Genomic DNA, 27603 nt, shown 5'->3' on the forward strand with positions numbered 1-27603 from the left:
ACTACAGTTGTTTTTTATCTGAAAACTAGCTCTCACGTGATCTACTAGTGAACATTAAGTTTCTTGGAACTTCACTCTAAGAAATAACAACCGTGAACCACATTTTTAGAAGAAAACTATATTCTTTTAAAGAAAATGAAAATACTCTCAAAGGAAAAACTTAATTTAAGTCAACTCAGATCCTTTGGTCGTGGAGCCTGGTACACAGTGCTTGCCCGCAGCCGCTGTTCTCCCGCCCGCCCCCTGCTCGCGCGTGGGACACTCCCGGGGCCACTCTGGACCCGGCGGGGGGCGGGGGACACACACGCCCCAGAAGGTTCTCCCCTGCCACTCCCTTTCTGGCTGAGGCGGGGCGAGGTGAGAGAGGGAAGGAGTGTAGGGACCAGGTCGGGTCCCAGGGGTGAAGCGTGTGGCTGAAAGGACCCCCAGAACCTGGGGGCCCACAGCCGCCAAAGGCAGACCCCTCGAGGGCCACGTTCTTCACCCCATACTGTGACCCACCCTCCCTCGGCCCCTTCCTGCCAGGCACAGACACGGCACAGGGCAGGCAGAAACACTCGAGCCCCCGCCACCCCGCCAGGCCCCGCTGGCGGCCCTGGCACCCCCTACCCTGCACCAACCACACGGTCTGGGAGCCTGCCCCCAGGGGCTGGGGGAGGAGGCCCCGGGACAGGGGCACGGGAGGGCAGGAGGCAGGTGCAATCCAGGGGGCAGCGGGGCTGGAGGAGGCACGGACGGTGAATAAATAGAATAGCTTCTCGCGGGGCCGGCCCCTGCGGACAGCAGCTCGGTGGCAGGGGTGGGGAGGGCGAAGGGAGGCAGCGCTGACCTGGGGCACTTACACACAAACACACCGCTCACACCACACAAACCCACCACACACCCCTCAGATCTCACAATCCATACACGCGCGCGCACACACACCTCGGACCTCGCAATCCACTCGCACACACACCCTCACACCAAACACTTCACACAGCACAAACCCATCATTCTCCATACACACTCCCCTCACACCACACACATCCCTCACACCACACAAACCCCTCACACCACACACACACTCCTCACAGAGCAACCTACCACACACTCCTCACACCACACAAACCTATCACTCTCCACACACACACACACCCCCCTCATACCACACAAATCCATCACACACCCCTCAGATCTCACAAATCCATTCACTCCATACACACACACACACCCTTCACAATACACACACACACACATACCTCATAAACCCATCATTCTCCACACACGCGCAAACACATACCTCACACACATACACCCCTCACACACCACACACACACCCCTCACACCACACACAAACATACCACACAAACTCATAAGACACACACACAGACACACATGTATGACAAAACCCATCACACACCCCTCACACTTCACATCACAAAGCCTGTCGTACACACCCCACACACATCCCACATCCCTCACATCTCTCACGCAGACACACAGGCCCCAGGCCGGCCGCCCTGCTCAGAGCTCCGTGACCTGCACAGTGGGGGAGGGGAGTGGGCCTGGCCGGAGGCGCCGGAGGTGGCAGCGGCGACACAGCAGGTGACCCTCCAGGGGGTAGCAGCGGCGCCCATCGTCTCCGCTCAGCTGCAGCCCGCAGTCCTAGGGAGGAACAGAGCCCCAAGGTTACAGACAGTTCAGGGGATGGGTCGGGGGGCGAGGGGGCGCTGCCCGGCCTCGAAGGACTCTTGCTGTCACTCTGGGCGCAGGAGATGTCTGCTGGGGTCAGCAATGGGCTTCAAGGCTGGGACGGGGACAGAGGACAGAGCAGTGACAGTGATGGGCATGAAAATGGGACTCAGGGCTGGAGCCATAGTACAGCGGGGAGGCCTCTTGCTTTTGCACTCGGCCAACACCAGTTCCATCCCCAGAACCCCATAAGGTTCCCTGAGCACCGCCAGGAGTGATCCTGAGCCAGGAGTCTGCCTGAGCACTGTCAGAGGTGAAAGGGTTTCCGGGGCTCCCTCTGGCACTGCTGGCTCACACTCGGGCACTCGAGGCTTGTACACCACACTCGAGCACACTAGGCTTGTGTGTGTCATCCTCGGGCACACTAGCCTTGTATATCACACTCGGGCAATGGGGCTTGTGCACCACACTCGCAGCCGCTCCACAGCCTCACAGATGGTCTGTACCCACGAAGGCCATCACACCTCCAGGGAGTGCGGTAAGGGGCACCAACAGGCAGCGGGTCAGCCCCATGAGGCGGGAAAAGTCACCTCTGCACCCACCTCTTGCAGCGGACCCTGGTTCAATCACAGGCACCACACACGGTCCCCTGAGCACCTGCCACCGAGAATGACCCCTAAGCACTCCCAGGTGTGGTTCCCCCACAAAAAAAGAAAAAAAGAAAAGAAAAGGCCCATCTTCACCCCTGCACCTCTCCAGAGTCCTCAGATCAATACAGGGAGAATGAGGACCGGGCCAAGTGGGGAGAAGGGAGAGGGCCCATGGGGTGACGAGTGCCGGGGCAGAGCCAGGAGAGAGGTGCTGGTGGCCCCAACTCTGCGAGGACACGGCGCGGCTCACCTCGCAGTGGTAGCACTCCACGTGGTAGTCCCTGTCCATGGACACCACCCGGATGGTCGTCTCGCAGCCCTGCAGGGGGGAGAAGGCGAGAGCTCAGTGTGGGGCTCAGCACGAGGCTTGGCACACCCCACACAGCAGTCCTGGTCCAAGCCTGGCCTGGTGGCAGCACCACCCCTGGGCCTGTCCTCGGCTCTGCAGGCAGGGGCGCACCCAGGGGCACCCGGGCCCGAGAGCGGCTCCATCCCCTGGGCGTCAGGAAGCAGCCAGGGGCACTGGCTGGGAGCAGCAGGTGGGCCCAGTGCTCTGGAGAGAGCAGGGCACGGTACCCCCTGGGGGGGGGGGGGTTGCTGCCAGCCAGCAGAGCTCAGGGACCCTGGAGGGTTGCAGGGCACTGGCAAGCAGAGGGGCCCCATCTCCCTGGAATTCGAGCAGGGCCCCTTGGCATGTACCTACCTGGGCGGGGAGGATGGGGCGGGCGCAGGAGGCACACTTTGGTGCAAAGACCCTGGAGGGAAGAAGGGAGTGGCTGTGACCGGGGGAGTGGGGATGGGACACGACACCCAGACCCCAGCACAATGGAGACCCTCAGGCCTCCCTCCGCTTGAGCTGGTGGGAGCAGCCCCTGTCCAGCCTCCCTGCAGGCACCCCGTCTCCCCCCATCTGCAGGGGCAGCCTCTGCCCAGCTCCCTGTGGGTGCCCCGTTCCCCCAGCAGGACGGTGCCAAGTCTGTGCTCTCGGGCTTCTGGTGACTTCACTGCGAGGTTCCCCCCAGCCCCGAGCTGAAGTCCCTAAATGCCTGACTACATGCCCAGTGCGAGGAACCAAGCCCAGCAGCACAGAACCAGCATCCCGGGCCAGGCTGGACCCACAGTGAGGCAGCATGGAGTCCCAGGCAGAACCCCCAGCCCGGAGCCCCCCACCACAGGAGGACGTGCATGCAGGTACAGGCAGGAGAGGGAGGAAGGTTGAGTACAAAGGAGGCTTCAAGGTGGTGTGTAACCCTGTGGGGGATGGGGGTGGGGGTGGGGGGAGTTACAGGGACAGGAGAGAAGCAGAAACAGCTTGGGGGGGGGGGTGTAAGACATAGCACAGAGAGGAAGGCGTCTGCTGTGCACCTCCCCACCCTGTTCCATCCCGATCACCACCTAGTGTGACTCCGAAATCCCCCACCCTGGGAGAAAAAAAAAAAAAAAAAAAAGGACCACAAGAGTTTCCAGGGGAGGCAGAGAAGGGGCAGCGCCCACTCACGTGTGGTAGTCTCGGACGCAGTAGATGTTGTTCTCCACGTCCACCGTGAAGGGCACCCCGTCCAGGCACTCGTTACACACCGAGCACCGGAAGCAGCCCGGGTGGTAGGACTTGCCAAGCGCCTGCAGGATCTGGGGGTGGGAGCGCTGAGGGGTCAGTGTGGGTGGAAGGTTTGGCACAGCCCCGGCAGGGCTGCAACAGGTACAGGGCCCCGGGAGCCAGGAGGGGGGTGGTGCAGCATGGGGCGGGGAAGGGGGTGTCTCACCATCTCCATGATGAGGTGACCACACACACTGCACTTGTCGGCCGTTTGCTGGAACCCAGAGTACTGCGGGGAACAAGGGGGTCAGGGCGTCACATCACAGCGGGCAGGAGTGGGGGTGGGCAAAGGCGGCCCAGGGCCCACGCGGCCGCAGCCCTGACTCACCAGGAAGTCCTCCCGGCAGTACACCTTCTCGCCCACATTGTAGAAGGCCTTCCCGCGAAGCCGTCTCCCTGCAACAGGAAGGGGACGGTCCCTGGGCTGCTGGGAACTGCTTCCACTTCTCAGCACCTTGTTTTTGTTTGCTTAGGGGAGCTGTTCAGGGGCCTCCCCCGGCCCAGCACTGCTGGGGACAGAGCCTGAGCCGCCTCCTGCCCTAATAATGTTTTGTTTTTTTCCCTTTAATTTTGCTAGGAACTGAACCTCGAGCCTCAACACAGGGCTTCTGGACCTCACCTGACTGCTCAGAGCTTCCTCCCAGCGCTGTGCTCAAGGATCGTTCCTGGCAATGCGCAAGGGGCTGTACATGGTGCCAGGGACTGAACTGAGGTTGGCAGTAAGCAAGGCAAATGTCTTCCTCACTAAACATTCTGTCTACAGCCGAGATATATTATTTGGCTTACTCCACGCTCAGGGATCACCCCAGGTGGGCTCACTGGCTGGGAATTGACCCAGATCAGCCCTGTGCAAGGCAAGCACCCTACCCACTGTACTCTCTCTCCGGCGCCCCAGACACTTATTTTGATTGAGCTGGAGAGACGGCTCAAAGGGCAGGGCGCATAGTCTGCACAGAGGAGCTCTGGACACAACCCACAGAACATGGTTCTTCTGGCACCACCAGAAGGGACTCCAAGCACAGAGCCAGGAGTGGCTCCCAAGCAACACTTTTTTTTTTTTTTTTTGCTTTGTGGGTTACACTCAGCGATGCACAGGAGTCACTCCTGGCTCTGCACTCAAGAATTATCCCTGGTGGTACTCAGGGGACCATATGGGATACTGGGAATCAAACCTGGGTCGGCCGCGTGCAAGGCAAACGCCCTACCCACTGTGCTATCACTCCAGTCCCCCAAGCAACACTTTTTGCATGGCCCAAAGAACAGAGAAAATTTAACTGAAGGCCCATGGATGGCTCCGTAGCAGAACACCTGCCCTACAGACGTGAAACTGAGTTTGATTTAGTTCTTGGCCCAAAAGACCTTAGTTTTTGTTTTTTTTTTTTTTGGGGGGGGCCACATCCAATGGTGCTCAGGGCTTACTCCTGGCTCTGCACTCAGGGATCACTACTGGTGGTACTCGAGGGACAGACAGGGTTCCAAGGATTAAAACCGGGTCAGCCACTTGCAAGGCAAGTATTCTTTCTCCAACCTCCAGAAGACATTTTTAATCAACCTAAACAATAAGCATAGTTTTTAATTAACAAATTTGGGGGGCAAGAGCAATGATATAGCAGGTAGAGTGCTTGCCTTGCACGTGGCTGACCCAGGCCTATCCCCAGAACCCCATAAGGTCTCCTGAGCCTGCCAGGGGTGATCTTTGCGCATACAGCCAGGAGAAAGCCCTGAGCACTGCCAGGTATGTTATGGCCAAAAAAAAAAACAAAATAATAATAATAATAATAATGTAATAATTTTTTGAATTTCAAATACTTCCCCAAAAGGAAGTCCTTAAGGGATCGGGAGGCAGCTGGAAGGGCTCTGCATGCCAGGGGCCTGCATTTGACCCACAGCACCCATAAACCCTCAGCACCCATTCGGCTGTGGCACCACAATGAAACTTTTTATTTTTGGCTTCTTTGGGTCACACCCATCAATGCTTGGGGGTTACTCCTGACTCTGCACTCAGGAATTACTCTTGGCGGTGCTCAGTGAAGCATATGGGATGTCGAGAATCGAAACTAGGTTGGCCACGTGTAAGGCAAACACCCTCCCCACTGTACTATTGCTCTGGCTCCAACAAAACATTTTGAAGACATTCTTTCTTTTTTTTTTTTTTTTGCTTTTTGGGTCACACTCAGCGATGTTCAGGGGTTACTCCTGGCTCTGCGCTCAGGAATTACTCCTGGAGTTGCCTGGGGGACCATATGGGATACCAGGGATCAAACCCAGGTCGGCCACTGCAAAGCAAACGTGCCCTACCCGCTGTGCTAACGCTCTGACCCCAAAGACATTCTTTTTTAAAAAAATGTTTGGTTTTCAGCCCACCTGGCTCTACTCCCAGGCAGTGCTCAGGGGTTGTTCCCAGAAGTGCCTGAAGGACCTCTGCTAGGGTCCGCCCTGAGCCTCCTACGTGTACTCCAGTGCTCTGAGCTATCTCCCAAGCCCCAATGTTTTTCAGTTTTTAAAAATCACATTAGAGAGGCTGGAGAGATAGTTCAGTGGGTAGAACACTGGCCTTGCCTGAAGCTGGCCTGGGTTCAATGGCTGGCACCACACAGGGGCCCCCAATAGCTGCCAGGAGTGATCCTGGAATCCTAGGCACCATCAGATGTGGCCTCCACCAAAAAAAACACCAAAAACATAGGAGTTACACTAGAAGAAAATATTCAGAGCTTATGTGCAGAATAATGAATATATATTCTTAAATTCCTAAATCATAAAAATAAAGCAGTCTCAAAATTTAAAACTGTGTGAAAGATTTCAAACAGAATTCACAAAAGATGAATTCACAAAAGATGATCCACAGCCAACAAGCAGATAAAAAGACACCCAACCCTGAGTCATCAGAGAAACACAAATTAAAACGACAGTGAAAGACCGCTTCACATCCATGTGAACGGAGAAAATGAAAACCACCAAAATACGCACTGCTGGCAGAAAGAATAACCTTTCTTATTTTCTGGTGGGAATTTAAAAATGACTCAATCCCTCTGGAAACGAAAAGCAATTTGGCGACCTCTTAAGATTACACATCCACGTTAGCCCATGACCCAGAAATTCCACTCCTTGGAATCTACCCAAGAGAAACGAACACCTCTGCCCACAAACAACCTGTCAAGAATATTCACAGAGCACTGGGACGGCTCTCAACAGTGAAACGGGTAAATAGACTGTGACAGAGTAACCCAGCGGAACCCTACTCTGCAGTAAAACTGAGCTGCTGACACACGCAACAGAGCGGTAAACAAGAAATGCTCAGCAAAAAAAAAAAAAGAAAAAGCCAAAAAAAAGTATAGACCGCAGGACTGCATTTATTCTGCAGTTCTAAAACAGATAAAACTAAATGACTGGGCCGAAGCGGTAAGACAGTGGGTAGGACCATTCCCGGGTATGCAGCTGACCCAGGTTTGATCTCTGGCATCCCATATGGTCCCCCAAGCTCCAGGAGAAGTGATCCCCAAGCACAGGGCCAGGAGTAAGTCCTGGGCACCGCTGGGAGTGTTCCAAAATCAAACCAAGAAATTCAAAAACAAAAACAAACTGAGAAATCAGCCAGAGGGAGAGGAGTAGACTCAGAATAACCCCTCTCAGGTGAGGGGCAGAAAGCAGCCTCAGAGGGGAGCATCAAATGCCCAACGGCAACAGGAATGAAGAGCAGGAGAACTAGTCTTACTGGTCTTCAGTGGGAAGCATGGCACTGGGGCAGGGTTGGTAGGGGGGTTAAGTTAGGGAAGGGACCACTGGGACAATGGGGCAGGGGAAAGTGCCTATCACAGAGGCAGGCTGTGGGGTTAGAGGGAGACTGGGGACACCGGCCAAGGGCAGTGGGCACTGGGGAAGGGACTGGTGTTGGGACAATATGCTTGAGATTCAATCATAAATACCTTTGTAACTTTGTAATTCACAGTGATTCAGTTAACACTCTCTCTCTCTCTCTCTCTCTCTCTCTCTCTCTCTCTCTCTCCTAACGAAGGTAGAAATCACAAGTCTGGTTGTGCAGGGGCAGGTGTGGCTCGGCCATAGGACATGAGCTTCAGGCCTGGGTGTAGTCCCTGACACAGAAACAAACTAGGAGCCATAATGGTAGAGCAGGTGCTACGGAGAAACACAAGGACCATCTAAAAGAGGACAAGACGTAGCCCGAGCGCACGTGAGGGTCCGGGCACGTGCTCTGCTTGCAGGGGTCCCTGAGCCTGAATGAACGGCACCTTGAGCACAGAGCCAGAGTGACCTGAACCCCCAAGGAGGATCCCCGCTCCCAGCACTGCCAGGTGTGACCCCAACACAACCAAAGGACCAGAGAAGGCCCTGTGCTGTGGCTCAGAAGTGGGAGACCTGGGCTCCGGGCCCAGCACCCCCACAGACCGAGTGCCCGGGTGTCTACACCGAGTGTGTGAGCACCACAACTGAGCAGTGTGCATGCATGGAGTCCAGTGTGCAAGCAGCACGCCCAGGTGTGTGAGCATGACAAACACACCCTTCCTGCGTGTCTGCACCCTGACCAGGTGTGTGGCACAGCAACAACAGCAAAGGGAAGGAGGACTGACAACTTTAAAATGCTCGGTTTGGGGGCTGGAGTACAACAGGGAGGGCTTTTGCCATATACACAGCCACGCCGGGTTCAATCCCCAGCATCCCACCTGGTCCCCTGAGCACTGCCAGGAGTAATTCCTGCATGCAGAGCCAGGAGTAACCCAGGAGCATCACTGGGTGTGCCCCCCCCCATAAAAACTGGTTATTAAAACAAAATATGAGACTAATCTCCAAGGATAGTAGAAATGAGGTCCAGGAGGACCAGTCCATAGTTGGAAGCCTGACTCAAGTGCTGAGGGTGGGGAAGGCAGTTGGAATAGAGAAGGGACCGCTATGACAATGATAGTTGGAAATGATCACTCTGCGTTAAAAACTGTGCGCTGAAAGTAGGTAAAGGAACAAACATGATAACCTCTCAGTGCCTGTTCTACAAATCACAAAGAAGAGAAAGATGAAAAGTTTCTGCCACAGAGGAAGGCTGGGCAGGGTGTACATTTATTTAAAAAAAAAATTGTTTGGGGTCAGGCCAGTGTGTCAGCATGGGTGGTAACGGACTTGCAGTTGACCCAGTTTGATCCATGGCACCAGGACCCATGGCACCGTATTATCCCCCATCAGTACCTAGAGTAGCCCCTGAGCACCATGGGTGTGGCCCCAAGACAAAAACAAAGCCCCAAAATGCAGAGACAGTGTACAGGGGTTAGGGAGTCTGCCTTGCACACGACCAACCCCACTTGGATCCCCGCACTGCCAGGAGTGACCCCTGAGCAGTGTCAGGAGGAAGCCCTAAGCACCACAGGGTGTGAGCCCCAATCCCCACCACCACCACCAAGAAAAAGAGGCTGGGATGTGGCTCAGTGGCAGCAGCTTAATTTCCCAGCAACCAAAGACAAAAATCAAATGAAAATAGAAACAAAACCTGGGGGCTGGAGTGACAGCACAGCGGGTAGGGCGCTTGCCTTGCACACGGCCGACCCGGGTTCGATTCCCAGCATCCCATATGGTCCCCCAAGCACTGCCAGGAGTAATTCCTGAGTGCAGAGCCAGGAGTAACTCCTGAGCATCGCTGGGTGTGGCCCAAAAAGCAAAAAATAAATAAATAAAATAAAATAAAAACAAGGAACCTCTTATGCCAGAGTCCAGATGTCCTCAGACTGATGGGGGACACCCAGCGGAAGGGCAAGGGGCCAATGCAATGGAACAAGTGGGAGACAACTTGTGCACTCAAAGGAATTCCGGTGGGGATCAGGAAGAGAGTTGGAGGCCCCAGTGCAAATCTGGCCCTGAGATCAGTCTCTGGCCCCACGTGCCCGCCCTGAGCATCGCTGGTGTCGCCCTGGTGGGCCCTGAGCACGGCTGAAGTGAGCTCATCAAGACCCAGATGCACCCTGCACCTCGCTGACGGGGTGAGCATCGCACAGTCCAGCCCAGCTGGCAGAGTGTCACAAGGAACGGACCCAGGCTGGATCCCAGCCATGGAGCACTGTTCGACAGTGCAGAGGTTAAGTCCCTTTCCTGGCCTGAGGCCGAGCCTAGTTCAAAACCTGAGCACAGCCTATGGTTCCCCAAGCACCAGCAGGAGTCACTTCTGAGCAAGGGCCCAGGAATATCCCTTGAGTGCCACTGAGTGTGGCCCAACTGTCCTTGACCCCCCATCCCAAAACTGACTGCATACACTGCAGGAATAAATCCTTCCATGTGGAGACACTTGGAGCACATGCCCGGGGAAGGGTCTGGAAGGGCTGGTGCGATGGAGCAGGTGTTCTCTCTGCCCACTCTAAATGAACCCCTGGTGGCCACAAACTTCTAGAAGAAAAACTCAGCTACATGAGACTAGGGACTGAAGACGCCAGGCCACATGGCAACGGGGATGTGCTGTCCCTTCCTGTCTCCCCACCCCTTTGGGGTCCTGGCTGTCAGGCCCGCGAACTGCCTCCGGGTGCCATTTCAGTGGGTCAACAACCTTGATCCAGGCAACTCACAAATGATTCTCGGGATGGATTAGCTTGCTACAGAGATGTCTCCGGACCCCAATCATTTACAATTTAGAATTCCAGGAGTGCACGGCTGCTTTCACAGCCGCGTGACCTCTCATGATATTTATAATAAGAAATGGAAAATAAATTATCTAGCATCTGTCTGTGGCAGACATGCAGGCTTGAGTGGTGGTGGGAAAATTCGAAATAATGGTGGTGGGAAGGTTTAATGGTTAGTGGGATTAGTGTTGAAATATTGAATGTAATCAATTAATATGAACAACCTTATGAAAATAAAATTGAAAAATAAAAAAAAAAATGAAAGGGCTGCAGCACACACCTGGCATGGGGAGGTTCAGGAATCACCCCAGGACTGTGTGCTCCCCCAGAACACGGCTGAGAGTGACCACACTAGGCCAGCAGTACCCCAGCCATCACACAGGGAGGGCAACTCACTTCAAACCAAAAGTACCATATTCCACTTTGAAACTTGTCTTAGCGTAAAGGTTTTAGAGCGTGCCCGGAGAAGACCGCCTTCAACACAGACCTCAACAAATCTCCGAGGAATTCGGCTGCCACTGTCAAAACTCAACATGTGCCCTAGTCAAGCGTTGGGAAAAACATAAGTAAAAGAAGTGGGACTTGCAGAGATGACAAGAGTCAGCATTACAACCATGAGACACAAAGTTAAGTATGCTTCATATGCTTATAAAATAAAACCAGATGTCTAAAACAGAAGCTTGCAAAGATTTTTTGGATAGGACATTAAAAAGCAGTAACTACAAACAAACAAACAAAAAAGATCAAACTGATCGTAATTAAGAATTTCATCAGGCTAGGCACTCACTCCAGACTCCAGTGAGCGAGGAGGAATTCTGCCATGTCCCTGCAACCCCAGAACTACTAAATTTCTTCTGGAAGTGAAATCGAATTTTGATGTGTGTGTGGGGGGGAGGGGGAAGAATTACACCCTCACACCCAGTAATGTTCAGGAGTCACTCCTGGCTCTGCACTCAGGAATCACCCCTGGTGGTGCTTGGGGGGACTGTAATGGATGCCGGGGATCAAAAGCAGGTTGTCCGAGTGCAAGGAAACGCACTGCCCACTGTGTATCGCTCTAGCCTCTGAAGTAGAACTTCTTAAGAACATAATGGATGTAGGAGAGAAACCCTACAGTGGCTATGAAGGCCCCGAAGCTCTGTTTGCCAAATCAATACCCTCTGCCGGCCACGAGTTCATTGTAAAAGGAGAACACGCTTGGACCTCAGGAACAACAGAGGTCAGCCTGCTGGAAAGCAGGGAGGTCAGCGCCAGAGGCCCTCGCTTCACACGCACCACGAGGAGCACGGGGGGTTGGCGGGGGGCATTCCCCTACACACAAAGCTTGTCACTCTGACAGTCTGACAGCTCGGCCAACTGAGCTTCCTGAGTCCCCAACTGCATCTGAAACTGCACTGGAAACTGCTGATGACCTAGATTATTAAATAAAATAAATTACAATACATTGTTGCCTTTCTTCAGTTAAAAAAATAAAAAGACTTTTCTGAAAAGTCCATTTAGAGAGTAACAAGGGGCCCAGTGGACAGTTCCGTGGATAAAAGTGCCTGCCGATGGTTCTGTGGATAAAAGCCCCTGCCGTACACTAAGAGGCGATGAGCAGGATCCCCTCTGAGTCGAGTGGGGCCCTGGCAGCTCTGCTATGTGGCACCCCCTCAGCACCCCAATAGTGTGGGAGATCTCTGGCACCCAGCCAGGTATGGGCACTCACCATCAGTTAAGCCTGTGGCCTTGGTGAGCCTCCCCCCACCAGCATGTGCATCAGCAGCACAACTATGGGAGTGTGACCCCAATAAGCACGTGCCCAGGCCTGGGAGGGCCACAGCCACAGGTGTGCACCTCCTGACTATCACAACAGAGGGAAGGAAGCGGGGCTGGAGTGACAGCACGGCAGGGAGGGGGCTCCACCCCTGGTATATGGTTCCATCACAGAGCCAAGAGTAATCCCCGAGCACTATCTGGTGTGGCCAAGGGGGGGAGGGGCTGGGGGAGGGGAGGGGCGAGTGAGGGGAACAGGGAACAAGCAGTCTGTGAACTTATTTCTCATTTATCACAGCAAAAAATAAACAGGCCATGTCTAAAACTGACACATAAGAAACAGGACGGGAGGATGGAGCGATAGTACAGTGAGGACTTGAATGGAATGCAACCACATATAGTACCCGGGCACCGCCAGCAGTAGTTCCCTGAGCACAGAGCTAAGGAGGAAGCCCCAAGCACAGCTGGGTGCCCCCACCCCACCTAAATAACAAAACAAAGAACCAGTAGGCAGTGGGCTGGAGAGGACAGGGTTAAGGCGCTGCGCATGACCCACCAGGTCCCCTCCTCAGCATGGCTGAGTCCTGGTGCTCCATGAGGTGCCAAGGAGGGGGGACTGGCTGCCTTGGGGAAACAGGGGCCTGAGTAGGGGGCTGGCTGTCCTCTCTCATGCCCTCTTGCTGCTGGCCGCTGCAACGACCAGGACACACACATCCCCACTCAGCTGCAGGATGCTTGCCTTCTGGGTGCAATGCTCACACACACACACACACACACACACACACACACATACACAATCCTAGTGCACGAAGAGAGCACACTCTTGGGGCTGTGCCAAGGCCGTGGAAAGGCCGGGCTGCCTGGCAGCTCTGGAGTGCAGGGTAGTGCTGAGTACCCAGCCTCATGCCTACAGGCAGGAACCCGACCACCAGGCCATCCCCAGCCCCTGGCCCGTTTTTGCTACTGCCGAAACAGTTTCTCGGGACTAGCTGACTTCACACATGCTGCCTTACACGCAGGTGGAATAACTATCAGAATGTTTTGTGTAAACACACAGAAGATGCCCATGTCGGGGCAGCACCCCGACGCAGAGTGGGAGAATGCAGCGGGCAGCTGGATTATGTTGGCTGGAGTATGGTTATATTTCTCTCTCTGCAACCTTTCCCAGGTTAAATAATAGCATTTACAGTTTATGCAGATCTTAACTCCGGGGCGAGGGGTGGGGTGGGGGGAACGCCATGGTCCATGCCTGCAAGTGCTCAAGGATCAAACCCAGGTCCCCTAAATGCAAAGCACATTTCCCAGCCCTCTGAAACAGCTCTACATGATGTTTCACGTGGGGTGCTATAGTTTATAGCTGAGACAGAGATTTGACTGCAGGGAAAAGAGGCACTGACCCCAAATCCAGGTAGGCAGAGGGTCCCTCCCTGACTGTTCTCCCCCTGGGCAGTGGGGAGACCCAGAGGCCCAGTCAAGGTTGGAAGCCCAAAGCCCATGGTGAGAGCGTCAACTAAGGGTCCTTCCTGACGCCCTTCCTCCCCGTGGCCCCCGCAGATGTGCTGAGGCCCAGTCCTCTCCATCAAACAGGCCGGGGGGTAGGGGTTAAGGGGTCACACAGTGCCAGCATCCTTCCCCACCCTCCAGTTGAATCGGCACACAGGGCCATGGGGAAGAGATCACCTACCGCAGGAGTCACAGGTGAAGCAGTCGGTGTGATACAGGCCCCCCATCGCCTGGCAGGCCTGACGTGCTCCGTAGATGCCAAGCCCACACTTGATGCAGATGCCTGCGGGGGGAGAGGCAGGGAAGAGTAGGGTGAGCAGTGGATGCAGAGCTGGGGGTCCAGTTCCCACTCCCAGGGGTACTGCTGTCGCCAGCCTGCCCTCAGGCCTCTGTGCCTGGGTCTCTAACTGAACCGGGGGCAACTGGGGAGCCCATCACTCAGCATTCATTATCACCATACTAGTTTTGGGCCCACAGCTGGTGATGCTCAGGGCTTACTCCTGGCTCTGCACTCAGAGATCACTCCTGGAATCTGGGGGACCATCTGGGGTGCGGGAACTTGAACCCATGTTGGTCATGTTGGAAAGCACCCTGCCCGCTGTGCTATCACTCCAGCCCTCAGAACTCAGAGTTTAGCCGGGCAGTGCCAACACACACGGACACTGTCCTCGCCCTCACCGTGATTCTGACATGCTTGTTTAGGAAGTCCCCTGAAAATCTGCCATCAGACTGAAGCTAAGAACCCAAAAGATCCAAAAGATTAGCCGCCAGCCCCAGGCACGCCAGGGCAGTCACCCGCCAGCCACACACCAAGTCTACACCGAAGGTAAGTCTTCTTACTGAGCGCAGTCAACGCAGGGGCACAGCTTGCTCTTGCTCTCTCACTCTCTCTCTCGCTCTCTCGCTCGCTCTCTCTCTCACACACACACAAACACATACACACACATTCACACACACTCACACACTCTCTCTCTTTCACACACACACAAGCCCCACCCTCTTCAGGGGGCTACCTCCCTGCAGGAAGAGACCCCAGCAGAGAATCCGTATTTCAGGTGAAACAGGGAAAGGAAGAATGTGTGAGGGTCACAGGATGGTTCCAAGGCTGACCACAGGCTTCAATGTGGGAGCCAAAATTTGATCCCTGACCCCACCACATAAGGTCCCCCAGTCATGCCAGGCCAGGTGTGATCCCTGAGCACTGAGCAGAAGCAACAGCCACCAAGTAAAGCCCAGATACAAAAACAAACGACAAACAGCCCATGCAGGAGGCCAGGCACCTGGCTCAGCCCTGAGCGTGTGTGAAGTCCTGGGTTTGATCCCCCACACTGCAAAGACCTGCTGGATGGCACAGTTTATAAAGAGGGTATCAGGCGGGACGGAATGAAGATTCAAAGGAAGAGAAGGAAGGGGGGGTCTGGGATTACTGGATGGAATCGGAGGCCGCCGCTCAGCAAGCAGAGCAGGCCGGGAGGATAACCAGCTGAGTAAAGCCCAGCTCCTGCTGAAGGGCCTCCCTGCACAGACCTAGACAGGGCCCTCGCAGTCATTGAGGCTTGCCGTGCCCCAGAGAGAAGGGGAACGGGCACCAGGGACTGGCTTCTGTTTCTGTCTGGGAGATACACCTGGCAGTTCTGTGCTTGGGCTTTGCTGCCAGAGGTGTTCAGTGCTCTGGGAACCACACAAAGAACCACAAATCCAACAGGGCGTCCCACAAAGCATGTGCTCAGTCCTCAAGTCACTCTGCCAGTCCTCTAGCTCAGAGCTTTTGTTGTTGTGTTGGGGGCTTGGGTTTTTTTTTTGGGGGGGGGGGGGCTTTCCATATCCTGCAGTGCTCAGAATTACTCCTGCCTCTGCACTCAGGAGTTACTCCTGACAGGTTCGGGAGACTATATGGGATGCCAGGGATCAAACCGGGGTCAATTGTTTGCAAGGCAAATGCCCTGCTTGCAGTACCAATCTCTCCACCTACATCAGAGTTTTTTTTCATTGCCAAGTTTCTGTGATTTCCAATGCTGTTGGTTTCCCATGCACGTAATTCCACACCACTATGCCAGAGGGTCTTCAAGCTTTTCCCCTTTTCACCCAGGAGGAGCAACACAGGCGAGCACCGCAAGCCCCATGTAGTGGATTCTGAAATTGTCTTTAGTCGCTGCACATTCAGAAACCTTCCCTGTTGCCGGGCCGCCAGTGACCCTTCACAGAAGCTGGGCTCTGGGCATGGTGCCCTCCCTGCTCCTCCACTGCCTGCCACATTCCTTTGTACTGCTCAACCAGGCTAATCATCTGCCACCTGAAGACACCCTCCCCCAGATGCCACCCTATGTCCCCTCCCCACAGCCAACCAGGGCCCCACCCGGCCCTTCCTGACAGCCGAGCCTTCCTCTCCTGTCTCGCCGTGGGGAGGATAGCCCGGCTGCCTGCAGCCTCCAGGTCACCGCCTGCACCTGGCTCCCTGGCTGTCTCCCAGGGCCGTTCAAGGCCTTACACGTGAAGGTGGTCGGAGGGGTCCCCGGAGGCTACTGGAGGGGGCTGCACCTCTGGGCTCCACTGACAGCAGTTGGCGGGGGGGGGGGAGCCGGCCCAGCACGGCTAACGCGTCTTTTTTAAGAAAAGCTAGAAGCCTCGACCCGTGGGTGCAGCCTTCCTGTGCTCAAAGGACTGACTTCAGTGTCTGGAAATGCAGGCGCCGACCCGCCTTGGCTGAGGGGCCCACCTGTGGCTGTCCTGTGGACCATCGCTCTCAGCTGCTTAGCCCTGCTCCGGGCGGGCACCCTGCCCAGGCCCAGCTCCTGACTCACCCCTCCTCCAGGCTCCCCACGGAACTCCCCAGACCATCAGGTGCCTACTCAGGACACTGCACTTGGGGAGAAGGCCAGGCCCCGGGACGCCCCTTGACCCAAACTCCAATTCTGAATCGTGGCTGGATCGAGGCTCCCTAACTTTGACCTCCCTCACTCCCAATAATGTAACTGCAAACTGTAGCCAGGCAGCTCTGCAGTGAAGAGCTAAAAAGCGCCCCTTTAAACTTGCCCATCCACTTAGTCACTCCCCTGGAGACTCAGACAGTGGTGAGGATGCTTGGGACAGATAGTGGAGACTCCAGCTAGCAGGACTCAGGACGGGAGAAGGGCAAGAGCAAACGTCTGTCTCTGGCCTGCTTCTATTTTCTGTTTCCCCCCCCCCCCCCATGTGTGTGTGAAACAACATACGGAGAAGGAGCAGAAACACCCTCAGAAATACAGGGACTCCAGAGCCCCAGAGAGAGCACAGCGGGTAAGCCTTGCACCCCCTCGACCCAGGCTCAATCCCCAATACCCCATATGGTCCCAAGTCTTACCGGGAATGATCCCTGAGAGCAGAGGCAGGAGTAACGCCTGAGCATGGCCAGGTGTGGCCCTCCCACAAAAAAGGGAAAAAAATAACAGGGACTGTCTGAGGAATGCGGCTGCACTAACCCACACAGACAGGCCTGGCAGACGCGGGATGGGGTGGGGTTGGGGGCCGGGGGTGCTATGCCCAGCCTCGGCCAGCACACCCACCACACCCACCGGCCACTGCTAGACAAGAGCTGGAAAGACTGACCAGACTGTGGCCTTGGAGTTTTAGGGCTTTTTGTTTTTATTTCTTAATAAAAGCGACACCCATGGGCACTGGCGGGGGGGGAACCCCAGCCAGGGAGCCACCTATGGGGCGCACACACGACAGACATGAGCTCTAATAATTAAGCCCCTCCCCAGTTTCAGGTTTTTGTTTTGGAAGTCACCAGGCAGAGCTCAGGGGACCAGGGGACTACACCCAGGCATCCGGCGTGCCCAGCATGTGCTCAGTCCATCAGCTCTCCCTCAGGCTCCTTTAGTCCTTTTACTGAGATGCCAGAAACCAAATCCAGGACCTCATGCCTACAAGCATGCCACAGCCGAGCTCCAGCTCTGACAGGGTTATTGGTTTACATATTGTTTGGGGGTTAAACCCCACTATGCTCAGAGGCTCTCTGGCTCAGTGCTGTGAGAACCACATGGTGCCAGGGATCAAACCCACAGAACTATCTCTCCGGCCTGAGTTTTTTATTTTATATAAAGCCCTGGTATATATTTCCTTTTTTTTTAACTTTTTATTTTCATTTATTTTTTTAATTTCTGTCACTGTCACTGTCCTCCCATTGTTCATCAATTTTCTCAAGCGGGCACCAGTAACATCTCCATTGTGAGACACTGTTACTGTGTTTTGCATATCGAATACGTCATGGGTAGCTTGCCAGGCTTTGCCGTGCAGACGGAATACTCTCGGTAGCTTGATGGGCTCTCCGAGAGGGGCGGAGGAATCGAACCCAGATCAGCTGCGTGCAAGGCAAACGCCCTACCCGCTATGCTATCACTCCAGCCCATATATTTCTAAGGAAGGAAAAAGGGTCAGCAGGAAAAAGAAAAGATGAGACAGAAGAGGCTGAGGTTGGGGATGGAAAGACCCTTATTCTTAGACGGGGCGTGGACTGGCAAGCCTTCAGGTTAGTACAGGAAGGGAAAATGAGGCCAGACGGACAGTACAGCGAGAGAGCACTTGCCCTGCAGGCGGCCAGCCCAAGCTCCAACCCGGACACCACATATGGTCCCCCAAGCCCACCAAGATTGATCCCTGAGGACAAAATCCAGGAGTAAGCCCTGAACAGCACTTGGTCACTCCCTGGAGACAAAGACAGTGGGGGAGGGGGGGGAGAAGAAATCCAGGAAGGAGTAAGAAAAAAAAATCCAGGAAGCACTGAGAACAGACTGCTGACTTCCACATTATTTTTTTCTTCAGCCAGCAGTGCCAGAGACCATGTGGGGTGAGGGAGCAAATCTGGGGCTCTTACATACAAAGCATGCTTTCCAACCCTTTGAGCCATCAACCTGGCCTCGGTTCTCAATGTTCTTGGCAAAGTAGACAGTAAGGCAGGAGCTGAGGAAAGAGGGAGCTTGCTGGGGGAATGAAAGAGGAATGGACAGCGGTGCGAGGGGCAGGTGGTGGGAGAGACCAAACAGGAGCTAGAGCGATGACGTAGCAGGCAGGGCACTTGCCTTGCACGAGACTGACCCAGGTTCTGTCCCTGTTACCATATATGGTCACCTGAGCCCCACCAGGAGTGATCCTCCAGCACAGCTAGGTGTGGCCCCAAAGCCAAAACCAAACAAAAAAGTCAGCCCTACCACTCGTTCATATCACAGGAGTAGGTGGGGCAGGCCAGCGGCAGGCAGCAGTGAGGAATCTGGCCCAGAGGAGGCATGAGGAACAGTCAGAGGCTGGGGGTGTAGCTCAGGGGTCCAGCATGGATTTTGCATGTACCAAGTCCCGAGACTGGGAGCTGGTGCCTTGTTTGGGCAAGGCCCTGGATTTAATACCCAGTCCTGCATAGCCCTCTGAGAAACACTGGGCATGGCTCCCAAGACTGTAAGTATAGACCCCATAACAATAGCCAAAACAAAAGTCCCTGGCTTTTATTCTTAGTACCATAAAAAAAAATGGAGCATGTCATTTTATAGAGCTCCGAAAGGTCAGCTGAAGCAAACAGTTGTCCTTATTTTTAAAAACCTGGGTAATGAGGGCCCAGAGCGATAGTACAGTGGGTAGGGTGCTTGCCTTGCACGCAGCCAACCAGGGTTCAATCCCCAACATCCTGTATGTTTCCCTGAGCACTGCCAGGTGTTGCCCAAAAAGCAAATAAATAAGTACATAAATAATAAAAAGCAGAAAGAAAACATAAAAAAAAAAAAACCTGGGTCAATGTAACCTAAATCTGAGTTCTCTTAAAAACAACCAACCAGTCAGTACGGGGATTAAGACCTTGCTGGTGACCAGCCCTGTTTGAATCCCCAGGATCATGTATGGTCCCCAAAACCACCAGGGGTCACCCCTGAGCACAGAGCCAGGAATAGTCCATAAGCATTGCCGGGTGTGGTCCAAAAAGGGGGGAGGGGCACTGAACTCATTCCAGGCTCCCTTCCCTCTCCGACCTCCCTTCCTGGGAACAGCCATGGGCATGCCACCCACACATCCACACCCCCCCACCCCAGTCTCTTCCCTTGGACCTTCAAGTGGGCGCGCGCGCACACACACACACACACACACAGAGCAGAAACCAGCAATGGGCACACACTCACATACCCATCTTTTCCCTTAACCTTTCAAGTAGACATGCATACGTGCACACACACACACACACACACACCCTGTGAGGGACCAGCAATAGACACACACACATGTACACACACTGACATATACCCTGTCAGGGACCAGCTGTGAGCACACAAATGTACACACACACATACACATGCCCCATCAGGGACCAACTGTGAACACACACACACACACACACACACACACACACACACACACGCGCGCTGTCTTTTCCCTTAAGTCCTTCTCTCCTCCCCTCACCAGTCTGGATCTTCCTGACTTCATCTTGCCACACACTCCCCCAGCTCTCCTTCCCCGGACCAGGGCCAAGGCCTGTAGTGTGTGGGGTGGGGGAAGTGCAGTGTCTCCTCAGAGGACCGAGAAGACAGCCCGGGCATGCCAGGCATGCACTCAGCCCAGGTTCCACGCCCTGCACTACACTACACGGTCCCCTGAGCATCACCAGGTATAACCCCCGGAGTGTCCCAAGCATCACCAGAATGTCCTGGAGAATCTCCTTGCACGTCCTCCATCCTGTGGCTCTGGGCTTCCTGAGCATCACTCCGGAAGCCCCCCGACCCTCCTCAAAGGAGGAGGCAACCCTGGCTCCCCCACCAGGCCCAGCACAGAAAAGGCCAGTTTCCCAGCAGTGCTTCCAAAACAGACAACAGCAGCCACAACCAAGACAAGCACAAAGTTCCCCTATGGCACAGAAGAGCTGGGGGCGGAAGGAGGGGAGGGGGCTCCCTCTCCCGAAACGGAGGCCACCTAAGGGACCACGGGGGGGGGCTTGGGGGGATTAGAGAGGAGTCTGCAACAGTTGGGGGCTAGAAAGACCTTGCACCCTGACTCCCTATTTTATCCCACATCCTCCCCACTGGAATGCCCCCATCCAGCCTCTTCCTGTCTCCAGATACAGCTCAGGCAGTCGGAGCTGCCAGCAGGAAGGAAAACCCCCCCAGGACAGTCTCCTCCCAAAGGGCTCAGCTTTCAGCTCTTCAGGGGGCAGGGAGCCCCTTACCCAGGTCGGGATTGTTCTCGGTCTTTGGGCTGAGCACCCAGGGATGACTCCTGGTGGGGCTCGGAGGACCCTAAGGGGGGGCTGGAGGCAGAACCTGGGTTGCCCTCCCAGCTGCCTCTCTCTCCTGCCCCTCCTGGTCTAAAACTTCACGCCCGAGTTTGTTCCAAGGACCAGGATGAGGGGACGAGGGTCAGCCTGGGAAATGCCGTGAGTGTGATTCCCTGGGTGCCAGCTAGCTCAGAGATGTCAGCCCAGTGGTGGAGGCCTCACGCGACAACCCCCGCACCAGGGTGGGCGTCCCCTCGGGCCACCGGAGGGTCGGCAGGGTGGCCGGGCCACTCACATCCCCCACACGACTGAGGAAGGGAAAGAAAGACGCGACAGAAGGTCCCGACCAGCTTCTCCCGACCCAGAAAGGAGGAGGAGCGGAGAGGCCAGCGCCACGGGGACGGCTCGTGGGCGCGAGGGCACGTGCCGCTCGGCATGTGGGAGCCCAGGTTCGGTGCCCGGCACCCGCAGGAGCGACCCCCGAGGCACCGAACTGGGAGTGGCCGAAACAACCCCCCCCCCCAAAAAAAAAAATAAGAAGACGACGGATAGGAAAGTGACCTATCTCTGCCCAGGATCGTGGAAGAAAGGAGCTTCGCAGCGCCGCCGCCGCCGCCTCCCCCCCAACCCCGTGCGCGGACAACCGTGGGCGGCGCCCCCCAAGCCCGGCCCGGCACGACCCGGCCCGGACGGCGCAGGCCGGCGCCCCCACGGGCTCACCGAAGTAGTCCCGCGCCGAGCGCGCCTCCAGCGCCCGCTCCAGCTCCCGGGTGAGCGCCTCGAGCCGCCGCTCCGCCGAGCTGGGGCCGGCCTCGCGGCCCGGGGGCAGCGGGAGCGACGGCAGCGCGAAGGGCATCCCCGGGCCGCCGGGCTCCGGGGAGCGCGCGGGCGCCAGCAGGTCGGCGTAGGCGCCGGCCGAGCCGCGGGAGCCCAGGCTGGACACGCTGGAGCGCGCGCTGCCCCCCGACGGCGGCCCGGGGCCCGGGCGCAGGTCCGAGCGGCCGGAGCGCGGGCTGCCGTGGCGCTGGTCGTAGCCCAGGCTGATGCCGCTGGAGCGGGCGCTGCCGTCCGAGCCCGCCAGGCTGGCCCGGGGGCTGCTGGCGGGCGGCGCGCCCAGCTCGGGGGCGGCCGCGCGCCGCGGGCCTCGCTCGCCGCGGCTCAGGCCGTCGGCGCCGCCGGCCTCGGGGCCGCCGCCCTGGCCTCTGCGGCCCAGCGTCGCGGCCGCCTCGTCGCCCGGCCCGGGCCGCGGCCCCCGCCGGCCACGGCCCGGAGAGTCACCGCCACCGCCGCCGCCGCCGCCGCCGCCGGGCTCGAGCTCCCGCAGGCCCAGCCCGGCCAGGAGCAGAGCCGCCTCGTCCGCGGCCGCCCGCGAGCGCTGCATGGCCCGGCCCGCCGGCCGGAGCGCGTCACCTCCGCCTCCGCTTCCCGCCGCCGCTCCGGCCGCGCCGCCGCATCGTCCGCCCGAGGCCCGGAGCCCGCCCCGGGACCCCTGGGCGCGGGGCGGGGCGGGGCCGGCGCCCGGCCGGGGTCGCTGCGCCGGCCACGCGCGGACGGGCCGGGGGCCGTGGCGCTGCTGGCGGCGGCGGCGGCGGCGGCGGCGGCGGCGCGCGCGGCGGAGGAATGTGCGTTCGGCCGCCCCGGGCCGCGCCCCCTGCCCGCGCGGCCGCCGGCCGGAGGGACTCCTTTGTGGGGGCAGGAATGCGAGGAAGGAGACGGCGCTGCGGCCGCTGGAATGCGGCGGGGGTGGCGGCGGCGCTGCCGCCGGCGGGTCCGCGCTGCGCCCCGAGCTCGCAGGGACTGAGCCGGCCCCGCGCTGCGCCGTCGGGAAGGCCTGGGGGCCGGCGGGCTGGGCTGGAGGCGGCTCCCCGCAATCCGGCCCCGGGAAGTGGGAGCAGCTGATAACGTTTCCCACCTCCTCCCCCAGGGGACTTCCCGGCGCCGCCGCGGTTTCGGGGCGCTGGGCCCCCCGCGACGGCGACTTTGGGCCAGGCAGCGCCCAGCAAGGCGGTGCAGGACGCTGCGGGACCTACGGGACCTCGGGGGCGGTCAGGCAGAGGCGTCCCCCTACGTCCCCCCGCACGCGCCTCGCTTGACCCCAGGAACCCCGTCCCTGAGTCGGGAGACGGCGGCGTACTGGTGCTAGGCACTCCATCTGAGCCCCAGGAGCGCGCCGACGCAGAGTTAGGGCTCAGCGGGGAACTGGTCCCCCCCATGCCAGGCTCGGCCGGAAGCAGGCCTCTAGCTGAGCCGCTGCGTGGGTGCGCCGCAACCGAGTCCCCCCACTGGCAGTCAGGAGGAGAGAACCCCCCTTTTCCAGCACCTTGCCCTACAGTGATGCGCAGAGCCGGGTCTTGGCGCCGGGTCTTGGAGCCAGGTCTTGGCTCCGAGTGTAGAGTCCGGGCACATGGGCCCCTGGGCCGCAAGCCACAAAGCTCTTGTCATACTTTCCAAAGAACTGGGGGGTCTGGATCCTGGTGCATCCAGAACATGGAGCGGATGAGTTCTCTTTCCCACTTCTCTGTTTCCAAGTCTCCAAGAAGTACCCCAACTCTCTCACCCAGGGGGAGGCGGGCAGGCATAAGTGGGGCAAGTAATTTGGGGCCCAACTATCTAAAGAAGCCTCCTTGGAAATGATCTTGCTCGGAGAAAAACCTCAGCCCACAATAAGCCCTCACATTCCACTGATCACATTACTACCACTGGAAAGCAGAAACACTGGCCAGACCAGGTGAAGAGGTTGCGCTGAAGTTTTCCAGGAAGTGCAATTTGATCAATATTAACACATCAAAGACAAACACATGCTTATAACAGCAATTCTCTTTCTAAGAACCTGTTTCTAGGGACATTCTAAGAATCTGCTCTGGGTGGGGGACGTGATCCAGAGTGCAAATTACATATGAGCAAACAATTATGCATCACATTATCATCTCAGTGTACCGAAAACTGCATAATGTGGGACAGAGAAGTACTGGATCTAACCAATGGTTCAGGAGTAGCCTCAGTAGGCCAAATAAGTTTGGGAACCTCTGATCTGATAGATTTCCATCCACTCAGTTCTTGTATTTTTAGGATGCCATGTCAAGTGGTGGTCAGGGCTGCTCCTGATTTGGTGATCAGGAGACCTCAGTGTCAGGGATGCAACCCCGGCCTCTATCATAGAAAGCATGCACTCGGCTCTTTAAAGCTCTCTCTCTCACCGGGGCTGGAGTGATAGCACAGCGGGGAGGGCGTTTGCCTTGCACGTGGCCAACTCAGGTTCGATTCCCAGCATCCCATATGGTTCCTGAGCACCGCCAGGAGGAATTCCTGAGTGCAGGGCCAGGAGTAAGCCCTGAGCATCGCTGGGTGTGACCCAAAAAGAACAACAACAAAAAAAAAGCTATCCCTCTGGCCCCATCAGCCATATTCTTAAATAACTCAGTGGGACCAGGAGATGTCACATCTGTACTGTCAGGACCCCAATTATGAACACAATAGGACACAAGACCTTTTCAAGGAGATGTGGCTGGATAACTTGGATTACAAAGGAAGGGATAGTGGGCATGCAGTCAGACTTTATCATATAAAGGAATGAATCCATTCTTCCTTCAGATCCACCCTTCTTTCAACTTAGCCTGCAGTGGTTGCTCACCTGAATGATTTTCCCTAGAAGAGTAACTGGACTCTGAGCCAGAGCACATTCCTGCCTCTCTCCCTCAGCTCCCCCATACTCCACACAGCACCACAGCCAGGCTGTGCCCTGATACACTGAGAAGCTCCTGTCCACTGAACAGAACCCAGGGCCTCCTGCATTCAAGGCACAAGGCACGCTCCACCACGGGGCCACAGCACACACTCTTTGAGGTTCAGTTTTTTGAGTCAGATCAACCGGCTTCCTCTGATCCTGGGTGTGCCTTAGCTCTCTTGGGACATTTATCTGCAGCCCTGGACAGGGGTTTCCAGTCTAAGAGTCAGAATCTGACAACAGTTGCTTTCTTCATCAGGGACCAGCTGAGACCTTTGCCTTCTTGCCTTGAAACCTCACCCTGAAATGGGATCTATGCCCAAACTTTGTACATAGCAAAAGACCAGGCAGCCAAAGGCTCAGCTCCGTGGGGAGGATCTATTTGTAGCTCCAGATTTGGTAGCCCAGATTCCTACAGCTTTTTATAATCACATTTCTGAGCATGACGGTAGCTTTCACAATTTTCACTGCAGCTTGGAAGCAGCCCCTGGGAAACTTGGGAGAGCAAAGGATGTGGGTGCTCGGACGCTCAACCTACCACCTGGGTTTACGGTGCTGCTTTGAAAAAGATGGGTTTGTGCACATGCCAGCGCTTATGTCCTACCACTTTGAGTGACCTCCCCCATGCTGCCCCTGTGCTGGCCAGGTTGGCAAAGTTTTTCAAGAAACACAGCATAGTGCCAGTCAGATATGCTATCCATGCTTGCAGAATAAGTGAGTACCAGATGCCAAATGCCCAATGCCTTGTTTCTCTAAAGTTTCAGGGATTAACCCTGGCAGGACTTGGGGAAACCACATGGGGTGCTGGGGATCGAATCCAGGTTGACTGATTACTGGGCAAGTGCCCTACCCACTATACTATCTCTCCAGTCCCTCAAATCCTTCTTCATTTTTAAGGTTGTAAAGAAAAAGTCCAAGTTCCTTAGCTATAGAGCAAATCCATTTCAAATACATGTGCCACCAGTGGATAATTGTCAGAAAGAGAGGATATATTATGAAGCAAATGCTCTCTGGGCAGTGTTAAGTGCCCATACATCTCCTGGGAAACACTTGGCTCTCAGTTCCTGAACATTCTGATAAAAAGAATTCTTCTTAAGTCACAGTCTAGCATGCTGCAGGATGGGTATAGCTAACTGCAGCAGTGTTGGACCCAGGAATAATCATAATACTTTCTCATTCCAAATTTTATTGGGCGTTTGGGATAGGCACACTCACACGGTGCTCAAGGAACCGCATGCAAAGTATGCACTCTGCCCTCTGAGCCATCTTTCTGCTCCCCAAGTTTTACTTTCAATCTCTTTATTGATTTTCTGATTATAATCATGGGAAATATTCATACTCATTTTTTTCCCCAATACAGAACATAAGTGTCACATAGGTGGGGCTGGAGCGATAGCACAGACGGGAGGGCGTTTGCCTTGCACACAGCAGACTCGGATTAGATTCCCAGCATCCCATATGGTCCCCCGAGCACCCGCCAGTAGTTAATTCCCAAGTTGCATGAGCCAGGAATAACCCCTGTGCATCACCTGGTGTGACCCAAAAAGCAAAAACAAAAACAAAAAAAAGTGTCACATAGGTGGAGAAATAGTACAGAGGGCAAGGCAATTGTTTCACACCATCCAACCCGGGTTCAATTCCTGGCACCCAGTATGGTCTCCTGAGCTCTGAGCCAGGAGTGATCCCTGAGTGCAGAGCCAGGAGTTACTTGGAAGGGGGCCTCCCAAGCAGTGCTCAGGGGACCCAGGGATCACTTCTTGAAATTCTTGGCCATTTGGTTGCAGCTGTACAGATTAAATGGGCCCCTCTGCCCATTCAAATGTGAAGGAAAACAAAGATGAAATGCCAGAACACATTGTTGATCATTGTTTTAAAAGGCAGGGTGTGGTTTTAAGGAATGGAATTTCAAAAATTCTAACTCCTGCAGCCAGAGAGATAGAGGAATACTTGCCTTTCACGCAACCAACCTGAGTTCAATTCCCGAATCCCACCCAGAGTTATTACTGAGTGCAGATACAGAAGCCCAAGAGCAGACGTGGTACCGCTCCCCCATATTCCTAACTTCTAGACTCAAAGGGTGGAGTGCATGCTTTAGTCCAGGTTCAACCGTGATCCTTAACCCCATGCCCCAGTACTGATGACCCAATACCCCTCCCCCCCTAAAAATATCTCTGGAGCTTTTCTGAATTCAAAATTGATCATCAGGAAACAGCAAACCAAACTTATTTCTACAAGGGGATATTACCAAGTTATAATGTCAGGGATTGAATTCAGGGCCTCACACATCCAAGGCAAATGTTCTTTCATGGAGCCAGTTAATCACCAGAGTATTTCTTTCTGGTTTGGTTGTGGGGATTGGTTTTTGTTTGGCGGGGGAGGGGGACACACACACAGTAGTGAGGGAGAAGTATTTAATATTTGGCTGTTACATAGTTCTGTAATTTTGAGTATTTCCCCAGAATAAAATGAAAGCATCTTCTAAAATTTCAAGAATAGCACATTGGGTAGTAGGGTGCTTGCCTTGCATGTGACCAACCCGGGTTCCATCCCAACATCCCACATGGACCCCTGGGAAATGCTGAAAGTAATTCCTGAGTGCAGAGCCCGAAGTTCCTGAGCATCACTAGGTGTGGTCCACCCCCAAAAAATCAAAAATCAATAAAACCCTGAGACTGGGAGTTGGGAGAGCAGGCTCAGATTGGGAGTAAGGCAGCCACGCAGGAGGCACAAAGTCCAACGCTCTTGAGAGCTCTTTTCCCACATCTTTCTGAAGGCTTTTTAACATTCTAGATTCAGGATACAAAACCAGAAGTTAATGGCAGATGGCAGGGAAGGATAGTCCAGGAGGGAAAGCTTTTGCCTTTCAGTCAGCT

General features: G+C 55.6%; 1 protein-coding gene across 1 annotated transcript; it reads right to left on the reverse strand.

Annotated features, from left to right (window-relative positions):
* WTIP (WT1 interacting protein) lies at positions 1-22488 on the reverse strand. The gene is made up of 8 exons (XM_056136347.1): positions 21727-22488; positions 13966-14067; positions 4247-4314; positions 4085-4147; positions 3820-3950; positions 3025-3076; positions 2572-2640; positions 1-1644 (listed from the first exon to the last, which is right to left on the reverse strand). Exons 1-8 carry the CDS (start codon positions 22385-22387, stop codon positions 1504-1506), a joined length of 1287 nt encoding a protein of 428 aa, XP_055992322.1. The 5' UTR covers positions 22388-22488; the 3' UTR covers positions 1-1503.
* Positions 22489-27603: the final 5115 nt, after the last annotated feature.

The sequence above is a fragment of the Sorex fumeus genome, unplaced genomic scaffold (genome assembly GCF_029834395.1).
Source record: "Sorex fumeus unplaced genomic scaffold, SorFum_2.1 ptg000122l, whole genome shotgun sequence".
Lineage (NCBI taxonomy): Eukaryota > Metazoa > Chordata > Mammalia > Eulipotyphla > Soricidae > Sorex > Sorex fumeus.